General features: G+C 37.8%; 1 protein-coding gene across 6 annotated transcripts in view; it reads left to right on the top strand.

Annotated features, from left to right (window-relative positions):
• Positions 1 to 5,901: 5,901 nt before the first annotated feature.
• Positions 5,902 to 21,726, top strand: part of DOCK9 (dedicator of cytokinesis 9) — a 335,360-nt gene continuing 319,535 nt past the window's right edge. For 4 of the 6 annotated variants that reach the window (XM_031958615.1, XM_031958613.1, XM_031958605.1 and 1 more), the window contains exon 1: positions 6,194 to 6,322. In XM_031958615.1, the coding sequence (XP_031814475.1) occupies positions 6,194 to 6,322 (129 nt within the window). Of the gene's footprint in view, positions 6,323 to 21,726 lie in introns of all 6 variants that reach the window. The other 2 variants (XM_031958599.1, XM_031958594.1) reach the window with 1 other exon arrangement.

The following is a 21,726-nucleotide window of genomic DNA, read 5'->3' as shown; positions in this document are numbered from 1 at the left end:
TTTTTTTTTTTTTTTTACTTTTTATTTTTTATTTTAATTAAAGCTTTTTATTTCTAAAGTATATGCATGGATAATTTTCAACAATCACCCTGGCAAAACCCTGCGTTCCAAATTTTTTCCCTCCCTTCCCCCATCCCCTCCCCCTAGGCGGCAAGTAATTCAATGTATTTTCACAAATATGACATTGCACAAGAAAATTCAGATTAAAAAGCAAAAAAAAAAAAAAAAAAAAAAAAAAAAAAAAAAAAAAAAAAAAAAAAAAAAAAAAAAAAAAAAAAAAGAAAAGAAAAGAAAAGAAAAAAGAACAAAGAAAAGAAAGAAAAAAAGGAAAAGAAAATGCAAGCAAATAACAAGAAAAAGAGTGAAAATCATGTTGTGATCCACACAGTTCTCACAGTTCTCTCTCTGGGTGCTAATAGCTCTCTTTATCACAAGACCATTGGAACTGGCCTGAATCAGGAAAGGAAGCGTTTCAGTATTTGAAGTAGAATATTATAGCAATATAAGTTGGACTTTAAGTCAGAAGTGGGGTATAAATTCCCCTTGTGGGGGTACACATCACCATAATTTACAACCTTCTGACCATGGACGAGGTATTTATCTATGTAAGTATTAAAAGGGGAATGGAAATCAAGTGAGATAAGGCGTTAATGTAAACTATTTTGCGTAAACCCTCAAATCTTAAAGTAAACGTGAAACTCTTTGAAGTGTAACCTATATCACCATTTGGCATTCTGGTCAAATTTTACCTCATGAAAAACAGGAAATTTCAGTTACTAATTAAAAAAAAACCTTCAAGTTCTATTGTTTTTTTCCAGTAAATAAATTCAAGGATGCTACATTTTTGTTCATTAAAATTTTAAATCTCTCCCTAGTAATAACTAAAACACCATTATTTTTTAAATCTAGAATCAGAGATTTGGAGATGGAAGGGACGCTGAAATTCATCGAAGTCATCTTTAATTTACCATAGGAAGAAAATAAGATCCAGAAATTTTAAATCACAAGCAAATAATTGCCAGATATCCCCCATTGGTTGGAAAACCAACCCAAGTGTAGGATTCCTAGTTGTTCTTTGAAAAAAAAGAGAAAACTGGGGAAAACAAAACCAAACACACGCCCAGTCTGCAATTCCGGGATCTAAACGTTGGTTGTGGGTGGCCCTGACTGATGAGTCTGAGTCCCGGGAGAAAAGGGCCAAGTCCAGGCAGGGTTGCACACGCCGCCTTCCTGCGAGTTTTTGATTAACGCCCGGCTTTGTTTTCCTTTCCTTATCCATCACTACATCCTGCGGGCACAGCCCCGATAACAATTCCCTTCAGCCGGGACTTGAGCGGGTGCCCAGTCTCCCATCCACCCTCCTAACGCCTCATTGCGCTTAAAACGCAGCGCTCCTGCACCGAAAGGACGGACCCTGGTTTCCCGCGGCTTACAGCGGGGCAGGAGCGCAGGCTGCAGGCAGCCTCAGGAGATGGGAGGCGATAGAAACCCTCGGGAAGTTAAGGACTCAGGCTCTCTTCGAGCTAGATCCTCAGGCAGGTAATGTAGCTGCCAATCAAACGGAATAGGCGTGGCCTCTTCTCCCGTGAATGCAGGAGATTAAAAGGTACCCACTTTGCCAGGAAACGGCCCAAACTCTGAGCATGCGCTGCAGCCCTCGCCCAGGCCCCGTGTTCATTGCTTTCTCCCAGGGGACCGTCCACGTGAAGACTTGCTAGATATCCGTAGAGAAAAGGGCAGGAGAAGGAGAGCATTCATTGGAGAAATTGTTAGTGGGGGAAACGAGAAAAGAGCTCCTTCCAGGGACAGATATGAAAGATGTCACCCATCCTGGTAAAACTTTTGGCAATCCAATTTAAAAAGTTAATTCAAGACATTCCCCCCATCCCATTGACTTCCCATCTTTTGCTAAGCTTCAATCCGTTCTCCCTCCTGCCAATCGCACCTTTTAAGTTTTTTTTTAAATTTTTCAAATATTAAGTATTTTATAATTAATCTGACTCCCCCACTTTCCTCATTAATTAAACTAAATTAAAAATACTAACCAGAGAACAGTATTCCTAAAAACATACCTACCCAGTCTGACAAAACAAAGGCCCGTGCTAGCCATGTTTGAAAATGTATGTAAATACAGTCTGCGAAACAAATCCTCCTTTTAGACGCATTGAAAAGGTATGTCTCAGTCTTTAAGTTCATTACCTTTCAGTCAAGAGGTGAACAGCATATTTCATTTTCATTCTTTAGGCTAGTGGTTTGTCATCGAATTGCTCAAAGTTCCAAAGTCTTTCAAAATTGTTTTTACTCTTTAATGACATTATCATTGTATAAATTATTCTCTTAGTTTTACTCATTTCATTCTGCATAATTCTACATAATAATTGCTAGTTTCCTTTGAAATCAGCCATTTCATCATTTCTTACGGCATGATAACATTTCCGTTGCATTCATATGCTGCATTCTTTAATAGTAAAATAGTCCCTCAGTTTCTAAAGTTTAATCTCCTGGATTCATCTTATAAACTCATAAGTTAGTTCCATAAGAATGGAAAAGAGTTGTGGAGAGTAGAGATAACATAGTCCATGTTCTGGCTTGTCAAGAAAAATGTTGAAACCCCCCCCCCCCCCCCCCCCCCCACCGGTTCCCCCCCCCCCCCCCCCCCCCCCAGTAGAAATACTCTCTTCTAGCCATCTACACCCAGAGAGAGGACTGTGGCAATTGAGGGTGGATCACAACATAGCATTTTCATTCTTTTTATTGTTGTTTGCTTGCATTTTATTTTTTCTCATTTTTCCCCTTTTGGGCCTGATTTTTCTTGTGCAGCAAGATAACTGTATAAATATGTGTACATATATTAGATTCAACATGTATTTTAACATGTTTAACATATATTGAATTACTTGCCATCTAGAGGAGAGGAGTAGAGGGGGGAGATTTGGAACACAAGGTTTTGCAAGGGTCAATGTTGAAAAGTTATCCATGCATATAAGTTTTAATAAAAAAAATAACAAATGTGGAAATATGTTTAAAAGCATTGTACATGTATAACCTGTATCATGTTGTTTGCTGTCCAGCAGAGGGGAGATAAGGGAGGAATGGAGAAAAAATTTGCAATACAAAATATGCAAAAATGAATATTGAAAATTCTTTACATGTATATGGAAAAATAAAATACTACTGAGAAAAAACTCTTCTGAAAGCTATTAATAACTTTAGTTACACAAGGAATTGTAAAATAATGTACATGTATTATACCATTTGATCTGAATATTGTACACACTGAGTCACAATATCTGAGTTCAAATCCCAGCCCTGTTACTATCTGTGTGACCTTGGTGAAGATCACATAATCTTTCTAAGCCAGCTCCTTCATATGTAAAATAGCAGTACAGTGGGAATTAGACTAGGTGCTTCCATCTCTAAATCTTGGATCCTATGATCCTACAACCTCTGAGGGGCCTAATGAATAGAATACTGGACAATAGGTATGACCTGCCTGGATTTGAATCCTGCTCTATAAACAAGTCACTTGATACCTTAAGAGGCCAGTTTCCTCATTTGTAAACTGAAGATAATAATACCTATTTCAAAGGGTTGCTGTGGAGGTCAAATGAGACCACTGATGGAAAACATTGCAAAATTAAAGTACTTTGTCAAACTGAAGCCCCAGAGTTAAATGACTTGTCTAAGATGGACAAAATGTAAAACATGAAACAGTCACTCTCTCAGAGACTGATATACTATTATATATTATTAGGAGAGACAACATATACATGTATATAAAACATAGAAGAGACTAGACGACCTGTAATGTTATTGGTATAGGGAATTCCCAGATGAAAAAGCTAAACTAATCAATAAAGTATTTTATTAAGCTCTGTTAGGTTCTGGGTGTACAAAATGTAAAAAATGAAAGTCACTCTCCTCAGAGACAATATATACATGTAAACAAAACAGAAAAGACTGGACCTGTGATGTTATTGGTATAGGGAATTCCCAGATGAAAAACTCCCTCTGCTAATATAGGTTGGTATCTTCTCTGCAAATTATACTTAGAAAATTGCCTAGAAAGATATAAAACATACAAAAGCAATATGTAAATTCAAGAAAATTTTGGGAGTGGAGTACAAGCAGCTGGGAAGAGCACAGGAAAATTTCAATTTATCTCTAGAAAAGCTATAATTTATCCATTAAACAATTATTTGTTACATATCTCCAGTAAAGAATGAAGTGGATATCCTGCCTCAGATACTTACCAACTGTGTGACCCTGGCAAATCATTGGCTTCTGTTTGTCATCTGCAGAATGAGGAGTTGTAGGCCTTTCAGTCCATCTAGTTGTACTAGATGACAACATTCTTGTCATGTTGCGGTGACTGTTAGGTTTACAAAGGGATTAAGCTCTGAGGTGTCCTGCCAGTCTACATGTGTGTCTTTCATTAGAGTACCAGCCATATTTTCAGCCATTCTTGAAGACTATCTACTAAGTTGTAGAGGAGTTATGGTATTGTTGGAGTTGGGGGTACTATACACACAGAATTATACTAAGTTTTCTCTCATTTTATCAAGGGAGATAGTGACTTATTCAGGGTCACACAGACAAGTTAGAGGTATTATCAATTATCAGAGCGAGGTATCCAGGTTTTCTGATTTGCATAGCCTCTTTCCACTGTACTTAAGAGATTTTGGACCCCAATATCAATGATATCATATTAGTATATGAAAATTCTCAATGTGCCTCCATGGCAGATACAATTTTTTTCTCTTTATAAGAGCCCTCTTACTTGCTTTCCTATCTTCTTGGGAAATATCTTCTTGGGGTAACCTTTCTTTTTTTTAAAAATTAAGTCTTTTTTTTTTTTTTCTTCAAAACACATGCATGATTTTTGATTTCCTTCACAAGCTAATTGTACAATAATTCAGAGTCTGATTCTTTTTGTACAGCAAAATAACGTTTTGGTCATGTATACTTATTGTGTATCTAAGTTATATTTTAATATATTTAACATCTACTGGTCATCCTGCCATCTAGGGGAGGGGGTGGGGGGTAAGAGGTGAAAAATTGGAACAAGAGGTTTGGCAATTGTTAATGCTGTAAAGTTACCCATGTATATATCCTGTAAATAAAAGGCTATTAAATAAAAAAAAATTAAAAAAAAACATATGCATGGAAAATGTTTCAACACTGAGCCCTGCAAAATCTTGTGTTCCAAATTTCCCCCTCCTTCCCCTTACCCCCTCCCCTAGATATTTAGTAATCCAATATGTTAAACATGTTAAAATATGTCCAACCCAATATATGTATACATATTTATATACTTATTTTGTTGCACACAAAAAATCAGATAAAAAAATGAGAAAGAAAACCAAATGCAAGCAAACAACAACAAAAAGTGAAAATGCTATGTTGTGATCCTCACTCAGTTGGAGTGAGCTTTCTGCAATGAAATCTCCAGGTATTGCTTGGACGTTGGTCATTGCAAGGTTTGCAAGGACATTGGGTTATGTCCCACTATTAAGTATGTCATGAGTCTCCTTCAGGGTTATCTTGCTTTTAGTCCCAGGATCCTTTTTAATCTCAGCGCACTCCCCTCCCCCCGGCCCCCATTTGCAGAGTAAAGTCTCGGGCGTGGGTATTCCTGCTCTCCCTCTGCTCTCCCCACTTTTTATTGAAACTGCTCTACCTTCCATCCCTTCGGGGGAGCCCTTCAGCACGCCTCAGGCAACCCTTTATTTCCTTTCCGCCTCCAGCCCAGCCCTGAGCCCACGCTGCAGCCCCCTTCCCTTGCCGCGGTCCGGAGTGGGGGCCCCGCCTCCTCCACCGGCGGCCCCGCCTTGGGCCGGACACCCCGCCCAGAGGAGGAGGCCGCCGGCGGTGAGAGCTGGGAGCATGGGGGAGCGGGGACAGCCTCCCGAGCAACAAGCAGGAGCGCTGCCCGGAGTGCGCGGGGAAGCCGCCGTTGGCCCGGGCGTTAGCAGAGGAAGGGGGGCCGGCAGCTGGGCTTGACAGCGGCGGCGGGGGGGGCTAGCCTAGCCAGAAGCTGCGCAGCCCACGAGCCCGCCCGCTCTCTCGGGATCCCCGCAGGAGCCTGGAGCGAGGAGCGGCCGGGAGGAGCTGCACCTGGCGGGGGCCCGAGCGGCGAGGGCCCGAGCGGCGAGGGCCGGGACTCCCGGGGGAGGCCGCCGGCAGGCAGAGGATGTCGCAGCCGCCGCTGCTCCCCGCCTCGGCCGAGACTCGGAAGTTCACCCGGGCGCTGAGCAAGCCCGGCACGGCGGCCGAGCTGCGGCAGAGCGTGTCCGAGGTGGTGCGGGGCTCCGTGCTGCTGGTGAGTGCGGGCGCAGGTAGGGAGCGCGGGGGCCCGGCCCGGGCCGGGGCGGCGGCGGGGCGCGGGGCGCACCCCCGGCCGCGAGTCCCTCCTCCCCACGCCACGCTCCCTCCCACCGCTCCGTCAGCCGGTCGGGACGAGGCGGAGCCCGCCGGGGAGCTGGGGCTCTCGGGCCAGGAGCTTGGAGGGAGTGGGGCAGAGGAAGAGCCGCAGGAGAAGCCCCCGGAGGGGGGGGGGGGCGACCAGCGCCGGTCTCCTGGAGCCATCCAGACCATCCAAAGAGGAGCATCCCCGCTCCCCCTTGTATCGCCCCGTCCTCGCCCTGGGGCAAATGTCACGCCAGCGAGAGAACCACTCCCTGTCCCCCAACCCACCTTAGCGCCTTGGGTATCCTCTCCTCTGTCACCATCTGGCTTCCAAGCTGATATTTGGCACCTGTGACCTCCCAGGTCCCCCTCCCTTCTCCTCCTTCCTTCTCCCTCCCATTTACCGGCCTGCTCCGGGGGGACGCGGTGCCCGACGTCTCTGGGTCAGGGGAGGGGGTGATACCTAGGACCCTCTCCTCGAGCCCCGCCTTGGAGCCTTAGGTGTGCCCCAGGACTCCTGCCCATCAGGGGCCTGGTAACCCCAGCCACCTGTGTGCTTCTATTTCAAAACTGACTTAGATTAGCTGTTGATTTATGTAGACATGCCCTAAATTTATGCACCCTGCAGGGGAAAATGTCGACTCCCGCAGAGTGCCACTGGATAAGAGAAAAGGAAGAGAGGTATCTCTAGATGTTAGGAGTTCTAAGTCAACTTTTCCATCTAAAGCATGGTGGATGCTATGTTAGGAAACCGGAGTAAATTATGACAGATTTGACTTTTTAAATGCTAGTGATTCTGCGGGACTCCTTGTTAGGGTTTGGAAAGCAGCATGTTACCCATCTGGAAACTTTTAGCCATTCTTATGTATTGTAAAAGGCTTCTGGTATGTCTTGAAAGGACTTTGTGGGTGGGGTACTTTTTTCTTGTTTGTAAAAAAGAAGGTTCTGAAATTTAGCACTTTATTATTAAAAACATTATTCCAAAAAAGGGGGTCCAAAAGTTTTCATAATACGTCTAAAGACCTCCATCACACACAGAAAAGAGTCAGAACCCCTGCTTTAGTAGCAGAGGGCATATGTTCTTAATGTAAGTAAAACATTTTTTGATACTGAGATGCTCTGTGGAATACAGTCAGAAGTTGAGATTGTATAAACGATCTGTTTATTTCCATATCCAGTTTGTTCAGTTCACACGTCAAGATATTTTATGTTTCTGTAATTGACAAGTTTACTTACTCATCTAAGGCCAACAAACTGTTACTTAGACTGATATCACGAATAGTAAGCCCATTCTTCCTTCAACTATAATCTCAATTGATTTGTTAAAGATAATAAGAGTAACTAGATGGCCCAGTGGATAGAGCACCTGAATTCAAATATGATCCCAAACACTTAACACTTACTAGACCCTCACAAGTCAGTTAACCCCAACTACCTTACAGGAAAAAATTTAAAAATAATAATAGCTAACAGTTATTTAGTATTTACTATGTGCTAAGCACTTTTACAACGATTATCTTATTTGATCCTTACAACAATCCTTTGAGGTAGATGTTGTCATCCCCATTTTACAAATGAGGAAACTGAGGCAGTTCAAGGTCACACAGCTTGTAAGGGTCTGAGATTAGATTTGAATTCAATCTTTCCTGATTCCAGCCCCTTCACTCTCTCCACTGTAAGAAGGAGCCAAAGAACAAGAGATTTTAACTATCTTAACTTCTTAGTGTGTGACAACCCTTTTGGGCTAAGAATCTGAGTAGCTTAGTGATGTTAAATGGGAAAGTAAATCAGTTTTAAGATTGCTAAATAACTTATATCATTAGTATATTTTCCTGAATCTTCATTATAAATACTTTATAGATGAGATCAATGAGAGGGAGATAAGGAAGATCTTCATTTGAAAATTTAAAAAAATTTAATATTTAGATTAAAAAGTAGTATTTGGGTTAGCCCCACCATTTATCAGATATTTAAGAAATTAGATTATTGCCTGAATTGCTACTTTTTTCATTCTTAATTTTCTTGTTTTAACTATTCTTAGTATGATAGTCTATCATATTAAAAGAAAAGCATGTTAAAGTGGCCCCCCCCCAAAAAAAAGCAGGATTTGGAATTGGGAGATCTCTGTTCTAATACCTGTTGTCTTTATGAATATGGAAAGGTTCTTTATTCTCTTCTCTTATTCAGTTTTCCTATCTCTAAAAGATAAAAATTGTAGCACTTCACAGGCTTATGAGGCAAAGACTCACAAAATGCTATAGAAACTTTAATTTTTATTAACATGTTAACCCAAGCATTACCTTTAGAAATAGAAGAGAAACTAGCAATTTGTAACTCTGCTATCCTTTTAATACTTTAGCAGTTCCCTGAAGAAGGCATGATATTAACTAGATTTGGAGTCAGTGGAAAAATGAGTTCAGGCTACATTACTAATACTTGGGCAAATCACTTAATCTTTTTGAAACCTAGTTTCTTCATCTTTAAAATGGGGATGATAACACCTGCTGTACCTGTTTTACAGGGTTATTGTATCACATGAGATCATGTATGTGAAATGTTTTGACAACTTTCAAACACACAGATAAATGCTAGCTATTGTTGTTTTAAATCATTATATATGTATTATTGTTTATAATAAAAACATTAGGATTGACAATTAAGGGCCATTGTTGCCATTTTCTAATTTACTTATCATCAGTGAACATTAGGCAAATGAGTCTAAAAATACTTGGACTTGGATGTATAAGATATACATCCTTAGATGCCATTTATATTATGTATTATATTAATATATTTATTATGTGTTATATAATATAATATAATATTGGCAAGGATCTGGAGGAAAACAGATCTACCATTTATGGATCATAACGTCATTTTATATGTATTATGTTTTATATATATATATATATATATATATATATACGCATGTTTGTATATATACATATATATCAATATATAGATGTCATCTTATATCTATTATATTTTACATATATATACATATAAATATAGATATACATACAAATAAATAGATAGGTGGATGGATGAATGGGTATGTATATACCTATGACAGTCTTTGGGCATGTGCAGCCAGAGTCCCTGGTGTCACAGTATTTTTAGTCTCCTGATAAAAACATGCTTTAACTAGTATAAAATACTCTGAGTTTAGAAAGCCCATTCAGAAATAGGAAGGCTGTTAGTTGAATAGGAAAACATATTTCCAAACTACACTCTGACTTCCAGTTTAGGAGTGTGTGATTGGAAGGTTCACTGGAGGATGATCTACTAAGGGAATCTTGGGGAAAGGATTAACACATGAGGGAGCTGGCAGAGATTCAGAGCTACCCAACCATAAATATCTCAATACCCAGCACTTGTTTCCCTTATCCTCCCTTCTTCCTGCTCCCCCCCACTCCCATTTTTCTTACCATATACCAGGTTCTTCCAATGCTGATTCCCAAATCACTCAGTTAGTCTAGTAACTTAAGCTATCAGAATCGTTGACAAGATACACTGATTCTCTTAAAGGAAAGACTAGTCAAATGAGACCTAAATATCTCCTATAACTTTGTATAAACTTTGTTGATGGTGGTTATAAATAATGAACTTTAAGGACCAAGAGTTTTAACTTTGTTGATGGTTATAACTAATGAGCTTTAAAGACCAAGCCTGTTCTTAATTTTAATGAATTCATGGATAGCTAGTTAGTGCAATAGATAGAATATTAGGTTTGGAGTCATGAAAAGCTGACTTCAAATATGATCTCAGACTCTTACCAGCTTTGTGACCCTAGTCAAGTCACCTAACTTTGGTTTGCCTCAGCTTCCAAATCTTAAAATGGGGATAAATAATAGCACTTACCTCACAAGCTTGTTGTGAAAATCAAATGAGATAATAATTGTAAAGCACTTATGCCTAGCACATAGTAAGTACTATATAAATTTTAGCTATTATTATTATTATTATTAATTTAGTATTTCCCCATACCACCTAGTAGGGTAGTCAAGAACTGGTAAATGCTTTTAAAAAGGTTCTTAACAGACTGACTAAATGCAGCTTTGCAGGGGAACCAAAACAACATATAATCCCCAAACATTTCATTAGTTCTTTTCACATTTAATAAGATCGCAGAATGTTAGTGTCAGTTCAGTAAGTTACAGCATCAATTTTAAATAAAATTCTCGTGTTTCATTCGTTTATCGACTTCTTATTGTGGGCCTGTGTTAATTTGTTAGACTATAAAATGAGTCTTTGGCTTGACAGAAGTTGTGCATTGCCTCCGTCAGGAAACTTGACATGGAGTTTTCAACTCTGCTCTCTAAACTGTATGACTTTGAGTAAGCCAACTTGGGGGAGACTTTCTGAGCCTCAATTCTTTTTTCCTGTAAAATGAAGATGGTTTCTGAGGTTCCTTGTAGCTCCACAGTTCGGGGGTTCCAAGTTCTAAGTTCAACCCAGGGGATACATTGGGTTCCAGGGTTGGAGTCTGGAAAAGATCATATCTGGTTTAGTTGTATGACTCTGGAAAAGTCACTTAGTCTGTTACAACCTCAGATTGTTTATCTGTAAAATGAGGATAGAAGTAGTTGTTGTGAGTATCAGATGAGATATGATGACAGAACAACCAGGTGGTGGGTGCAGTGGATAGAATGCTAGCTCTGGAGTGAAGAGGACTTTTTTTTTTTTTTTTTTTTTTTTTTCTGAGTTCAAATCTGGCCTCAGGCATTTAATGGCAGTGTGAACCTAAGAAAGTATACTTAATTCTCTTTGCCTCAGTTTCCTAGTCTGTAAAATGAGCTGGAGAAGGAAATGGTTAACCATTCTGGTATCTTTGCTAAGAAAATTCCAAATGGGTTTATGGAGAGTCAGACATGATGGCATAGCAACAAATAATTTGTAATAATAATAATAATAACTGTTGTAGAAGTCCATACATATTGTTGGGAAAAAATTGTATTTAGGGGCTATGAAAAGAAGACTCATTATTTTGTATTTCTGTTGTAGAAGTCCATATAATGTTGAAAAAAATTGTGTTTGGGGAGTATAAAAAGACTCATTCTGTATTTCTGTTTAGCTTTCCATGATTCAGGACAAACATACCAAACACTAGTATAAAAATTCAGAACTGAAACCAAATTCTCACTGAGCAGTGTTAATTGAATTTTATTTAATGACTATTTTTTGATGAGGGTAAAGGAAAACTGAAGTGATCCTAAATCTTTTTTTTTTTTTCAAATTATTTAAATAATATATGATTGACCTAGACATAAAAGGAAATGTAGCAACTTAAGGACGGTAAGCATTCTTTCTTTCCAAAAGATCTGTGTAAATGGCATGCAAGAACCCAAAGTCATTTTATCAGTTACCCTGCACCTAAGTATTATAGTGCTAGTTAGTCATCTGGCTACTTAGTTTCCTTAGAGATCTTATCTGAGTGTCTGCAGCCCAAGTACCTCTTGCTGTGCTTTAGCTCCTGTGAATTATTTCATTCCATTCCAGATTCCTCTGAGAATCTTTGCCTTTTGCAAGGCAAAAGGGAAAAAAAAAAAACAACAAAAAACAAAAACAACAACATCAACAACAAGTTTCATTGTTGTTGTTGTTTGTTGTATTGACTTTATAGTGATAGAAAGGGATGAATTGGAGGTGGGAGAAGTCTCTTCTTGGGCTTTTTACTGAGGAACTTATCTTGGAAGTACAGGCAACCTGAGATTATCTGAGGTAGCCTGAGACAGGAGAACATTGATCTTTAAATCCACAGGTAATGGAGATAATTTCAAATCAGATGTGGTTTCAAATAGTGGCATTCACTGGTGTTAAATTTCATTTCCCTCTCACTGTGATGGTAGTATCTAGCATTCAGAAATGGTAAATAGGCCATGAGAGAGGAGGCCTGATCATCCGTTCTGGGTAAATGAGAGCTGGCTAATGAGAAGTGACAATTCCTCTAAATTCTCTTCCATTTAATTTTATGTATTTTTAAAAATTATAGCTTTTTATTTTCAAAATACATACATGGATAATTTTCGACATCCATCCCTACAAAATTCTGTGTTCTACTATTTTTTCCCTCCCTTTCCCCTCTCCCAGACAGTCCTCCAGTCCACTTAATTTTAGAGGAGTAAGAATTATAGTTGTGATAGGTTTAGAATTCAAGGTTAGAAAAGTAATTAAGCAATCATTCATTCAAAAAACATTGAAAAAACTGTGTATTATTCAGTCAGGTCCAGTTCTTCTTCTTCTTTTTTTAAATTTATTATAGCTTTTTATATACAAGTTATATGCATGGGTAATTTTACAGCACTGACAATTGCCAAAACGCTTGTTCCGATTTTTCCCCTCCTTCCCCCCACTCCCTCCCCTAGATGGCAGGAGGACCAATACATGTTAAACATGTTAAAGTATAAATTAAATACAATATTAATATACATGTCCAAACAGTTATTTTGCCGTTCAAAAAAGAATCGAGGTCCAATCTTTGTGATCCCATGGACCATACTATTCTTGGGGTTTTCTGGGCAAGGATACTGGAATGGTTTGCCATTTCCTTCATCAGGGAACTAGGGCAAACAGCTAAGTGACTTATCCAGTTCACACAACTAGTGAGAGTCTAAAACTGAATTTGAACTCAGGACTTCCTGACCCTATAAGGGTCCAGTGCTTTATCCATTGAGTACCCTAATTGCCTCCACTTTACTATAGAGATACGGAGTTTGAATCAAAAGAGCATTCTAATACAGAAGATAAGATATAAACAATTGAGCTTCCATTCTAATATAGAAGATAAGACATAAATAATTGAATGCATGTTTGTTGAATGAATGAAAGAAAAGAAGCCTTAATAATTATCATCCACAAACATGTCTACTCTATGTAGGGCACCATGCTACTGCTCTAAAAAAACATAGGGCTGAGTGCAATGATGGCCATCTCCCTTAGTTCGTGAGCTTATTTGTTGTTCCCTGGGATACAACCTTGATGCAGCAGTACTTGAGAGGCTTACTGAGAGAGCTGTACTTGAAAGGAAGATAGGAAAATATGGGGAAAGATGATCTATAGAGTTAAGACTTGAATGAATGGTCTCAATAATAATGGTGCTCCTGGAATTGAGAGGAAAGAGCCTTGTTTAAGGATTAGTATGGTTGGGAATGTCTTCATGGACAAGGGAGAACTTGAACTTTGCTATGGAAAGAAGGTATGACTAAATAGAGGTGTGTGATACTGGGGGAATGTGTGAACAAATGCTAGGGGGCAGACCTGAGTGACACTTTTGTGTTAAATATTTTTATTGTCACTTTTCTCTTTTTAAGTTATAAATTTAACAAACATAGGTAGATAAAGCAAATGCTAGGGGGCAGACATGAATGACACTTTTCTGTTAAATGTTTTTATTGTCACTTTTCCCTCTTTATTTCTTTTTTTTTTATGTTATAAATTTAACAAACATAGGTAGATAAAGCATTTATTAGGAAACACTCATTGTGAGCCAGGCAGGATGCCAAGTACATATTATACAAAATGCACAGTGAAACAAAAACAATTTGGCAAGACAGTCCTGCCCTCAAGAAGATGATATTCTAAAGGGGTAAAACAACTTATAAAGTGGAGTTAGAAGAAGGTCTATTTAATATCTCAGCATAGTGTAAAGATGAAGTGGAAGTGTCATGGAAGTCTGCATCTCATAAGATAAGGTGAAAGCTCACCTGTCAGAACCAGAGTGTTTCAGGAGTGGAATACATGATTCTTGAGAGGAGGAGATGGGGATGAATCTGACTTTAGGGAGACATGGCATAGAAATGACTATATACAAAGAAAAACAGAAAAAAGAAATGAATCTATTATACAAATAGATTTTAAATTTGACGTGTTAATACCAATACTACCCTGCTTATTTGTGTTTTCCTTCTGAATTTCCTTCTGCTTTTTTGTGTATTTTTGTGTCCTTTATTCTCTTTTCTTTCTTTTTCTTATTGTTATTCTTCTATCTCCCCACAAAAATTCTTCCCTCCAAAAGTCTTCTCTTGTAAAAAATAAGTATCATCAAGCAAAACAAATTCACACATTGACTGTGTCTGAAAATATATATCTTATTCTGTACCTACAGTCTATAAAAGTGGTGTCAGGTTCAAATAGAAATGGGGCTACTAAACCCTATATAAGGATCTCTGTGGCCTGCATATTGACTTAGAAAACCACGTGCTTATTTATTTATTTTTTTATTAATATATCAGCATTATTAATATGGTTCAGAAGGCTGCACTTGGAAGTGTTGCAGGCCTCATGTCATTCTGGGTGATGCAGAGTGAAGTGAACAGAGCCATAATAATTAACATAATGACTACAACATTTTAAAGTATTGAAAAACTTTTGAACTATTATCCATGCAATTACTGAATCTGGAGTCATGAACAGTTGAATTCAAATCCTGCCTCAGACACTTGTTAGTTATGTAATGCTGGACAGGTCACTTAACCTCTGTCTGCCTGTTTCCTCAAGTGTAAAATGGGGATATTATCTCTCTATTTCCCAAGAATTTTTTAAGGACAAAATGAGATAATATTTGTAAAGCACAGCGCAATGCATGGCACATAATAGGTACTTAATAAATGCTTGTTCCAGTCCCATTCCCTTCCCCTCTGTCAAAAGGTAGGAAGGATACTTTATCATCAGACTTTGGGGATTCTGCCCAATAATTGCATTGATAATAATTCACAAGTCTTTTAATATTTTACAATGTTGTAGTCATTATGTGTTTATTATTTTGGCTCTGTTTACTTCACTCTGCATCAGTTCTACTGCAATCTGAGATTTTTAGAAATCCATCTTTTTCATCATTTCTCATAGAACAGTAATATTCAGGTACCATAATTGTTCAGTCATTTCCTCATTGATGGGTACCCCTTTGTTTCTAGTTCTTTGCTACAACAAAAAATGTTGCTATAACTTTTGTACACATGGGACCTTTTTCATTTTCTTTGTTTCCTTTGAGGTACAAGTGATATTGCAGAATCAAAAGGCACAGTACAGTTTGGTTCCAAGTTGCTTTCTAGATTAGTTGGATCATTTCACTCTCCCATCAATAGTGCATTAATGGGTCTGCCTTCCCAAACAGGCATCTTTTATAGCACCACCACCAGCACCACTCCCCAGAACACCACATTTAAGCAATGACAACTGACAGCATCAAGTGACAGCATATATATCCAAAAGTATTTCCAGGAATAAGTTGACTAATTCATTTAAGCCAGGTACAAAGGTGAGGAAGATAAAGCCATGAGGTATAGTAGATGCTAAATTTGGGGTAGTTTGGAATAGATGGCTAACTACTTAGCCCAAAATAGCTTTTAAAAAGAAAAATCTACCTTGGGAATGAGGGATGAATTCATTATTGAGGTTAAGCTGCACAGGAAGAAATGCTTAACCCTTAATAAATCATTGCAAATTTTGCATTAAATTTTTATTTGTTAGGAAAACAAAAAGTGAAAGTTCCCTTTCTGGGACTTCAAAGTGAAAATGAGAAGTTTTAGAACTGGATTGGACCTTGTACTGGGATGGTCATTCCAGAATGATACAGAATGCTCAGCTAGTGATTTAGTTTTTATCCTAGATTTAAAACTCTCCTAAGATTGGGGTGGGAGAGAATGAGTTAGTGGAGGGCAGTATCCAATTCTAAAACAGACCAGGAGTCCTTTTATGTTCCTGTTGAACAGTCTGATACTTCTTGTCAGTGAAGAATGGAAAGAAATGGGAAATATCAAAGTCATTTCTTAATCCCACCTACCTGGACATTAATTTAGTTCTCCAGTTCATTATGAGGAAATAAAGTCTTTTGCATCAAAGATCTCTATTGTAAGGAAGCTTAAAGGCCCAACTTCTTCAGTTTAAAAATTAAGGTTTAGAAAATTTAAGTGACTTGATAAAGATCATAAAGGTACTAAGTTAAGTGGCCCTCTTCATACTTTTGCAGGTTTTCGTATGTGGGGGACTGGATGTTACCTTGTAATAAATTTTTTGGGGGAGGGAAAAGAGAGTATGAATTTAAATTTAATAACCAGAGGCATTTCTTAGGTAACGTCAGTGTTTTTTGATAACAGATATAGAATAGAAGATAATGAAAAAGAAAGTTAAAGTTAAAATCTGGATTTTAAACATAGGTATATGAGTGAAGGGTAGTGAGATTGACAAATAGTATAAGTGGAAGAAAAAGCAAGTTTTGAGGGAAATCAATCAGTAAATATTTATGAAAAGCTTATTAAATGCCAGGTGTGGGTTGGAGCTAACTGCATGAAGCATGTGTGGGGATGGGCTTTCATGGAACTTGAAATAAGCTTCTCTGGCCATCTCTGGGGATTTGTCTTCAGCAATCAAGGATGTGGTACTTTGAAGTGATGCAACAATCTCTTGTTATCTATCTATCTATCTATCTATATATAGTCAATCTGTCTGTCTGTTTCTTTCTCTTTCCTGCTTTGGGACTTCCTGTGACCATGGGAATGAGATTCCACTTCCTTGGTACTTACTGCAGCTGTGACTGGTCAGTGATCACAAAAAGTACATTTTCCAGGAAACTTTTGAAAAAAGAAAATGACTATTGACAGGAGGATGATCCCTAGTCCTGTCCTAATATGCCAGAGAATATGATTCTGTAAAAAGTCATTAGGACTGTGCACGGATGATTGAGAGATCATCCCAAAGTACCAAGTCTCATTGCTAAACACATGTGTTCTCAGAAATGAGCCAAGGAGGGTAAGCTTTTGCTTCATAAGATGGCTTTTGAAGGCCATCTTCACAGACGTTTCTTGGTGTGTACAAATTTGTGTTACAAATAACAACATAAAAAGTAATTTTGAGAGGGAGAATACTAGGAGCTGGGGATATGGCAGAGAAGATCAGGAAAAGCTTGTTGAAGTTGTTTGTGTGGAAGGAGATACTTGAGCTTGAGTCTTGAAGAGAGACTCTGAGAGATGTAAATTATGATTAAGTCCCTTCCAGGATTTAAGAGTGCCAGACCTGAAGTCATGAAGATTTATCTTTGTGAATTCAAATCTGACCTCAGATACTTATTGGCTGTGTGATTCTGGACAAGTCACTTAACCTTGTTGAGCCTCAGTTCCTCATCTGTAAAATGAGCTGGAGAAGGAAATGGCAAATAATTACAATAACTTTGCCAAGAAAACCTCAAATGGGGTCACAAAGAATCAGACACAACCGACTGAAAACAACTTAACAACCATTCCAGGAATGGGGTGCAGACAATGTAAAGATGGGAAGTGGAAGAAACAGAGAGAGAGAGAGAGAAAAAAAGAGACAGAACAGAGAGAGAGAGAAAGAGAGACAGAGGGAAAGAGAGATAGAAAGAGATAGAAACAGAGAGAAAGAGAGATAGAAACAGACAGAGACAGGAACAAGGCCATTTGATTGGACCAGAGTATAGAAGGGGAATGATATATAACAAAGCTCAGAAGACAAGTGGGTGCTAGATTGTGAGGGATTTTAAATAGTAGAAAAGAAAATAATTGTGATGGTTTGATGATAAGCTTGGTTTCAAAACCAGATCTTTGCTAACTTCTGGTTGAACACTCCACTAAAGTGCATTACCTGCCCGTACAAGGAAGAGAATGTAAGGAGAGAAGAAGGCTGACAGAATCTTGAGCAATATCTATTTCAAGGGAAATGGGAAGAAGAACCTGTGAAAACAGAAATGAAGTGGTTTGAGGAGATACTGGCACAGTATGGCATCCTGGATGCCAAGAGAAAGAGAGTATGTAGGAAGAGGACATGCTCAGGAGAGTGATATGTTTCAGAGAGATCAAGAGAGAAAAGCCTAAAAAACACCCTGCATTTGGGGATTATGTGTCGTTAGTGATTTAAAAATTCTCAGTTACTCCATGGGACACAAGTATTTAAGAAATTAACAGTGGCTAAACCTTTGCTCCAAATATTGAATAGTAAAACTCATTGTTTACAAGAGTCGGTGGAAAGTTTTTTTTTTTTAAATGAAGCTTTTTATTTTCAAAACATATTCCAAGATAATTTTTCAACATTGACCCTTGCAAAACCTTTTCCAATTTTCCCTCCTTTCCCCACCCCTCCCCTATATGCTAAGTAATCCAATATATGTTAAACATGGAAAAAATATATGTTAAATCCAATATATGCATACATATTTATACAATTATCTTGTTGCACAAGAAAAATCTGATCAAAAAGAAAGAAAAATGAGAAAGAAAATAAACTTCAAGCAAACAACAAGAGAAGTGAAAATGCTATGTTGTGATCCACACTCAGTTCCCATCTACTTTGAGAGTAGATGGCTCTCATCATTACAAGATCATTGGAACTGGCCTGAAAAATCTTATTGTTGAGAAGAGCCATGTAAAGACTTTTTTAAAAATATGGAACTTAGGTAATAGGAACTACAAATGAGTAGAGAATTGTAACAGATTTTATGATCTTCCAGGGTCCTTAGTGGTTATCTGGTCCATTGGTGTCAAACTCAAATAGAAATAGATTCTTAACACATGGTAAATTAAAAACCACAAATTAACATTATCTGTGTTGTATTATGTTTTTCTTACTTTTGTTAAACATTTCCCAATTATATTTTAGTCTGATTCTGGTTGCTGAGTAGTCTACTTTTCAGAACCAAAAGTTTGGCACTCTGATTGTGTCCAAACCATATTTTAGAGGTGAAAAAATGGAAATTAAATGAATTTTCTGGAGTATTATAGCTTAGTAAGTAGCAGTCATAGTTTGAACCCAAATTCAGGGTTTTCTCAACTCCATGAATAATGTTACTTCTAATCTATCCAATTCCATCAAATTAGAGATTCAGAGATAAAGGCCTAGAGGATTTACTTCCATTTTCCTTAGAAGTGTTGGAGTCTCAGGAAACCAATGGTATTGAGGTTTGGGAAGAGTATTTTCCTTGCTATTTATTACTTGTATGTCTTTCACTAAATTCTTTCTTTCTGGCCCTCAGTTCTCTCCTGTTGAAGGGGTAGATGATGCCTGAAATCACTACTCTGTTGTGATTAAGTTGTTCAGTTGTACCTGACTCTACAAAATCCATGTGTTTCAGGGTAAAGATATTGAAGTCATTTGCCATTTCCTACTTTTTTTGTGTCAAATAGGAATTAAGTAACTTGCCCAGGATCACAGCTAGTTAGTGTTTGAGATCTGAACTCATCTTTTTGACTCCAAGCCTTATGCTTCATCCATTGGGCTATCTAGCTGCCCCTGATACTAAATCTAGATGCTATCCAAGCAACTCTGTCCTTTTTATAGCTTTTCCTGGGAATTTTCCTTGTTTCTCTCAAGAAAGTTTAAACTACTTCCTATCTTTATAACTTGGTTTCCTCACTTGGATGAAGTCGCTGAGATTTCTTCCCACTCTTAACATTCTTTCAGAAAGGCAGGACATGATCTGGTGGGAAGAACACTGGATATAGGGTTCATTCTGTTTAGGATCTCGATTTCTTCTCTAAGGTGCCTTCCAATTTGATACTTTGCAATAATTTCCCTTTCTTTTCTTTCTTGGGTCTCTGGCCCAAAAGTTGGAAACCACTGGACTCTGTTCTTGTGAAGAGTAAAAATGTCAGAGGAGGGGATTTAAGTTTGATGTCTTGGAAAAAAAAATTCCTATCAATTGGTGCTTTCCAAAAGTGGAATGGGGTGCTTTTGAAAAATCCTCCCCATGTAGTTTTCAAGTAGAAGCTAAATATTAAGCATTTAGGGATATTTTAGATTCTGGCAAGGCATGAGTTGGACTAGATAGCATATGAAGTCCCTTTCAAGGAGATTTAGGATTTTAAGATTTTGTGATTGTTGTGACTTGTTTCCGGTTATATGGATTAGAAATAGGAGATTTGGGTATTCAAGCCCTCTAGTGCTTATCTATTCCTTATCTTTACTTTAAAATTGCTAATTGTTTTTTTAAAAATAGCTTATCCCTTAATTGACAAAAGAAAACCAAACATACATTTCTACTATCTGATTAGAAAATATTTACAATGCTGCTTTGTTTGGCCTTTTTTTTTTTTTTTTTTTTTTTAAAAGACTTCTTTGAAGTTTGTACTTATAAGATGGATGTATAGGACTTTGAACATATATGTGAAGTAATTCCATCTATGGGCATTGAAACTTGTTTCTCCCTACTCTAGTACAACTACATAGCTTCTAAAGTGGTTAACTTAAAAAGATTATACAAATTATCCTTCTACCCAATAAATTCCAATTCCTCTTTATTACCTCTAGATTCAAATAAAAGTTTTCTTTTTGAAATTTAAAGCTCTCTACAACCTACATCTTTCTTGTGTTTTTATCTTAATATACATTACCTACCTATTGTTCTGCTGCTTTGCTAGCTGACCCCCAAATAAGTACCAATTTATCTTTTCATTTACCATGAAACTAAACCCTCCTTACATGCAGTGTGCCCTTAGAAGAGTGTGAGCCCCTGAAAATGTCATATATATCTCCTATGTGCTTAGTACACAGTAAGCATTTAAAACATTTTCCCATTCCCTATCTTCACTCACACATGTTGCACAGTTGCACAGACTGCTACATCTCCCATCTCTGTGCAGTTGTACTGTTCCTCGAGGAGAAACCATTGATTGGAGTAGTCAGAACATATACAATATTTATTAATAAAGTTTATTATTTTATACAGTACAATAGCTGACCCCTCCAAAAACAACAATAACAAACCAATTACAATAGTACCATCAAAGATCATTGATCATAGTCCACCACAACAGATGTAATAAGAATGAAAAGATATGAAATTGTGAAAATTACCCAATGTGACAGAGATATGATATGAGCACATGATGTTGGGAAAATAATGCCCACAGACTTGCTTGACGAAGGGTTGCCACAAACTTTTGATTTGTAAAAAACACATCTGTGAAGCACAATAAAATGAAATAAAATGAGCATACGTGTGTATATCTACTCTTTTTTTGTTAGATGTAAGATCCTGGGTGGATGCTTCATTTTTGTTTTTCTCTGTTCAGCATAGTGGCTGGCAATAAAAGGTGCTGGAAGGAAATAAGTATTTATACAGGTGCCTATTATGTGCCACAAACTGCACTAAGTGCTTTACAAAGTCATCTCTTTTTGTCTTTGCAGTAACCCCATGAGGTATATATATACAATTATTATCCTCATTTTATAATTGAGAAAACGAGATAGATCTCTATCTATTAGATATCTATTAGAGATCCAGGATCTCATGGTTAGTTAAGTGTCTGAGACTGGATTTAATTTGGATGTTTTCTAACTCCAGTCTATCCACCTAATTGCCTATTACAT

The sequence above is a fragment of the Sarcophilus harrisii genome, chromosome 3, assembly GCF_902635505.1.
Source record: "Sarcophilus harrisii chromosome 3, mSarHar1.11, whole genome shotgun sequence".
Lineage (NCBI taxonomy): Eukaryota > Metazoa > Chordata > Mammalia > Dasyuromorphia > Dasyuridae > Sarcophilus > Sarcophilus harrisii.
This window is presented reverse-complemented; position numbering and strand designations above follow the sequence as displayed.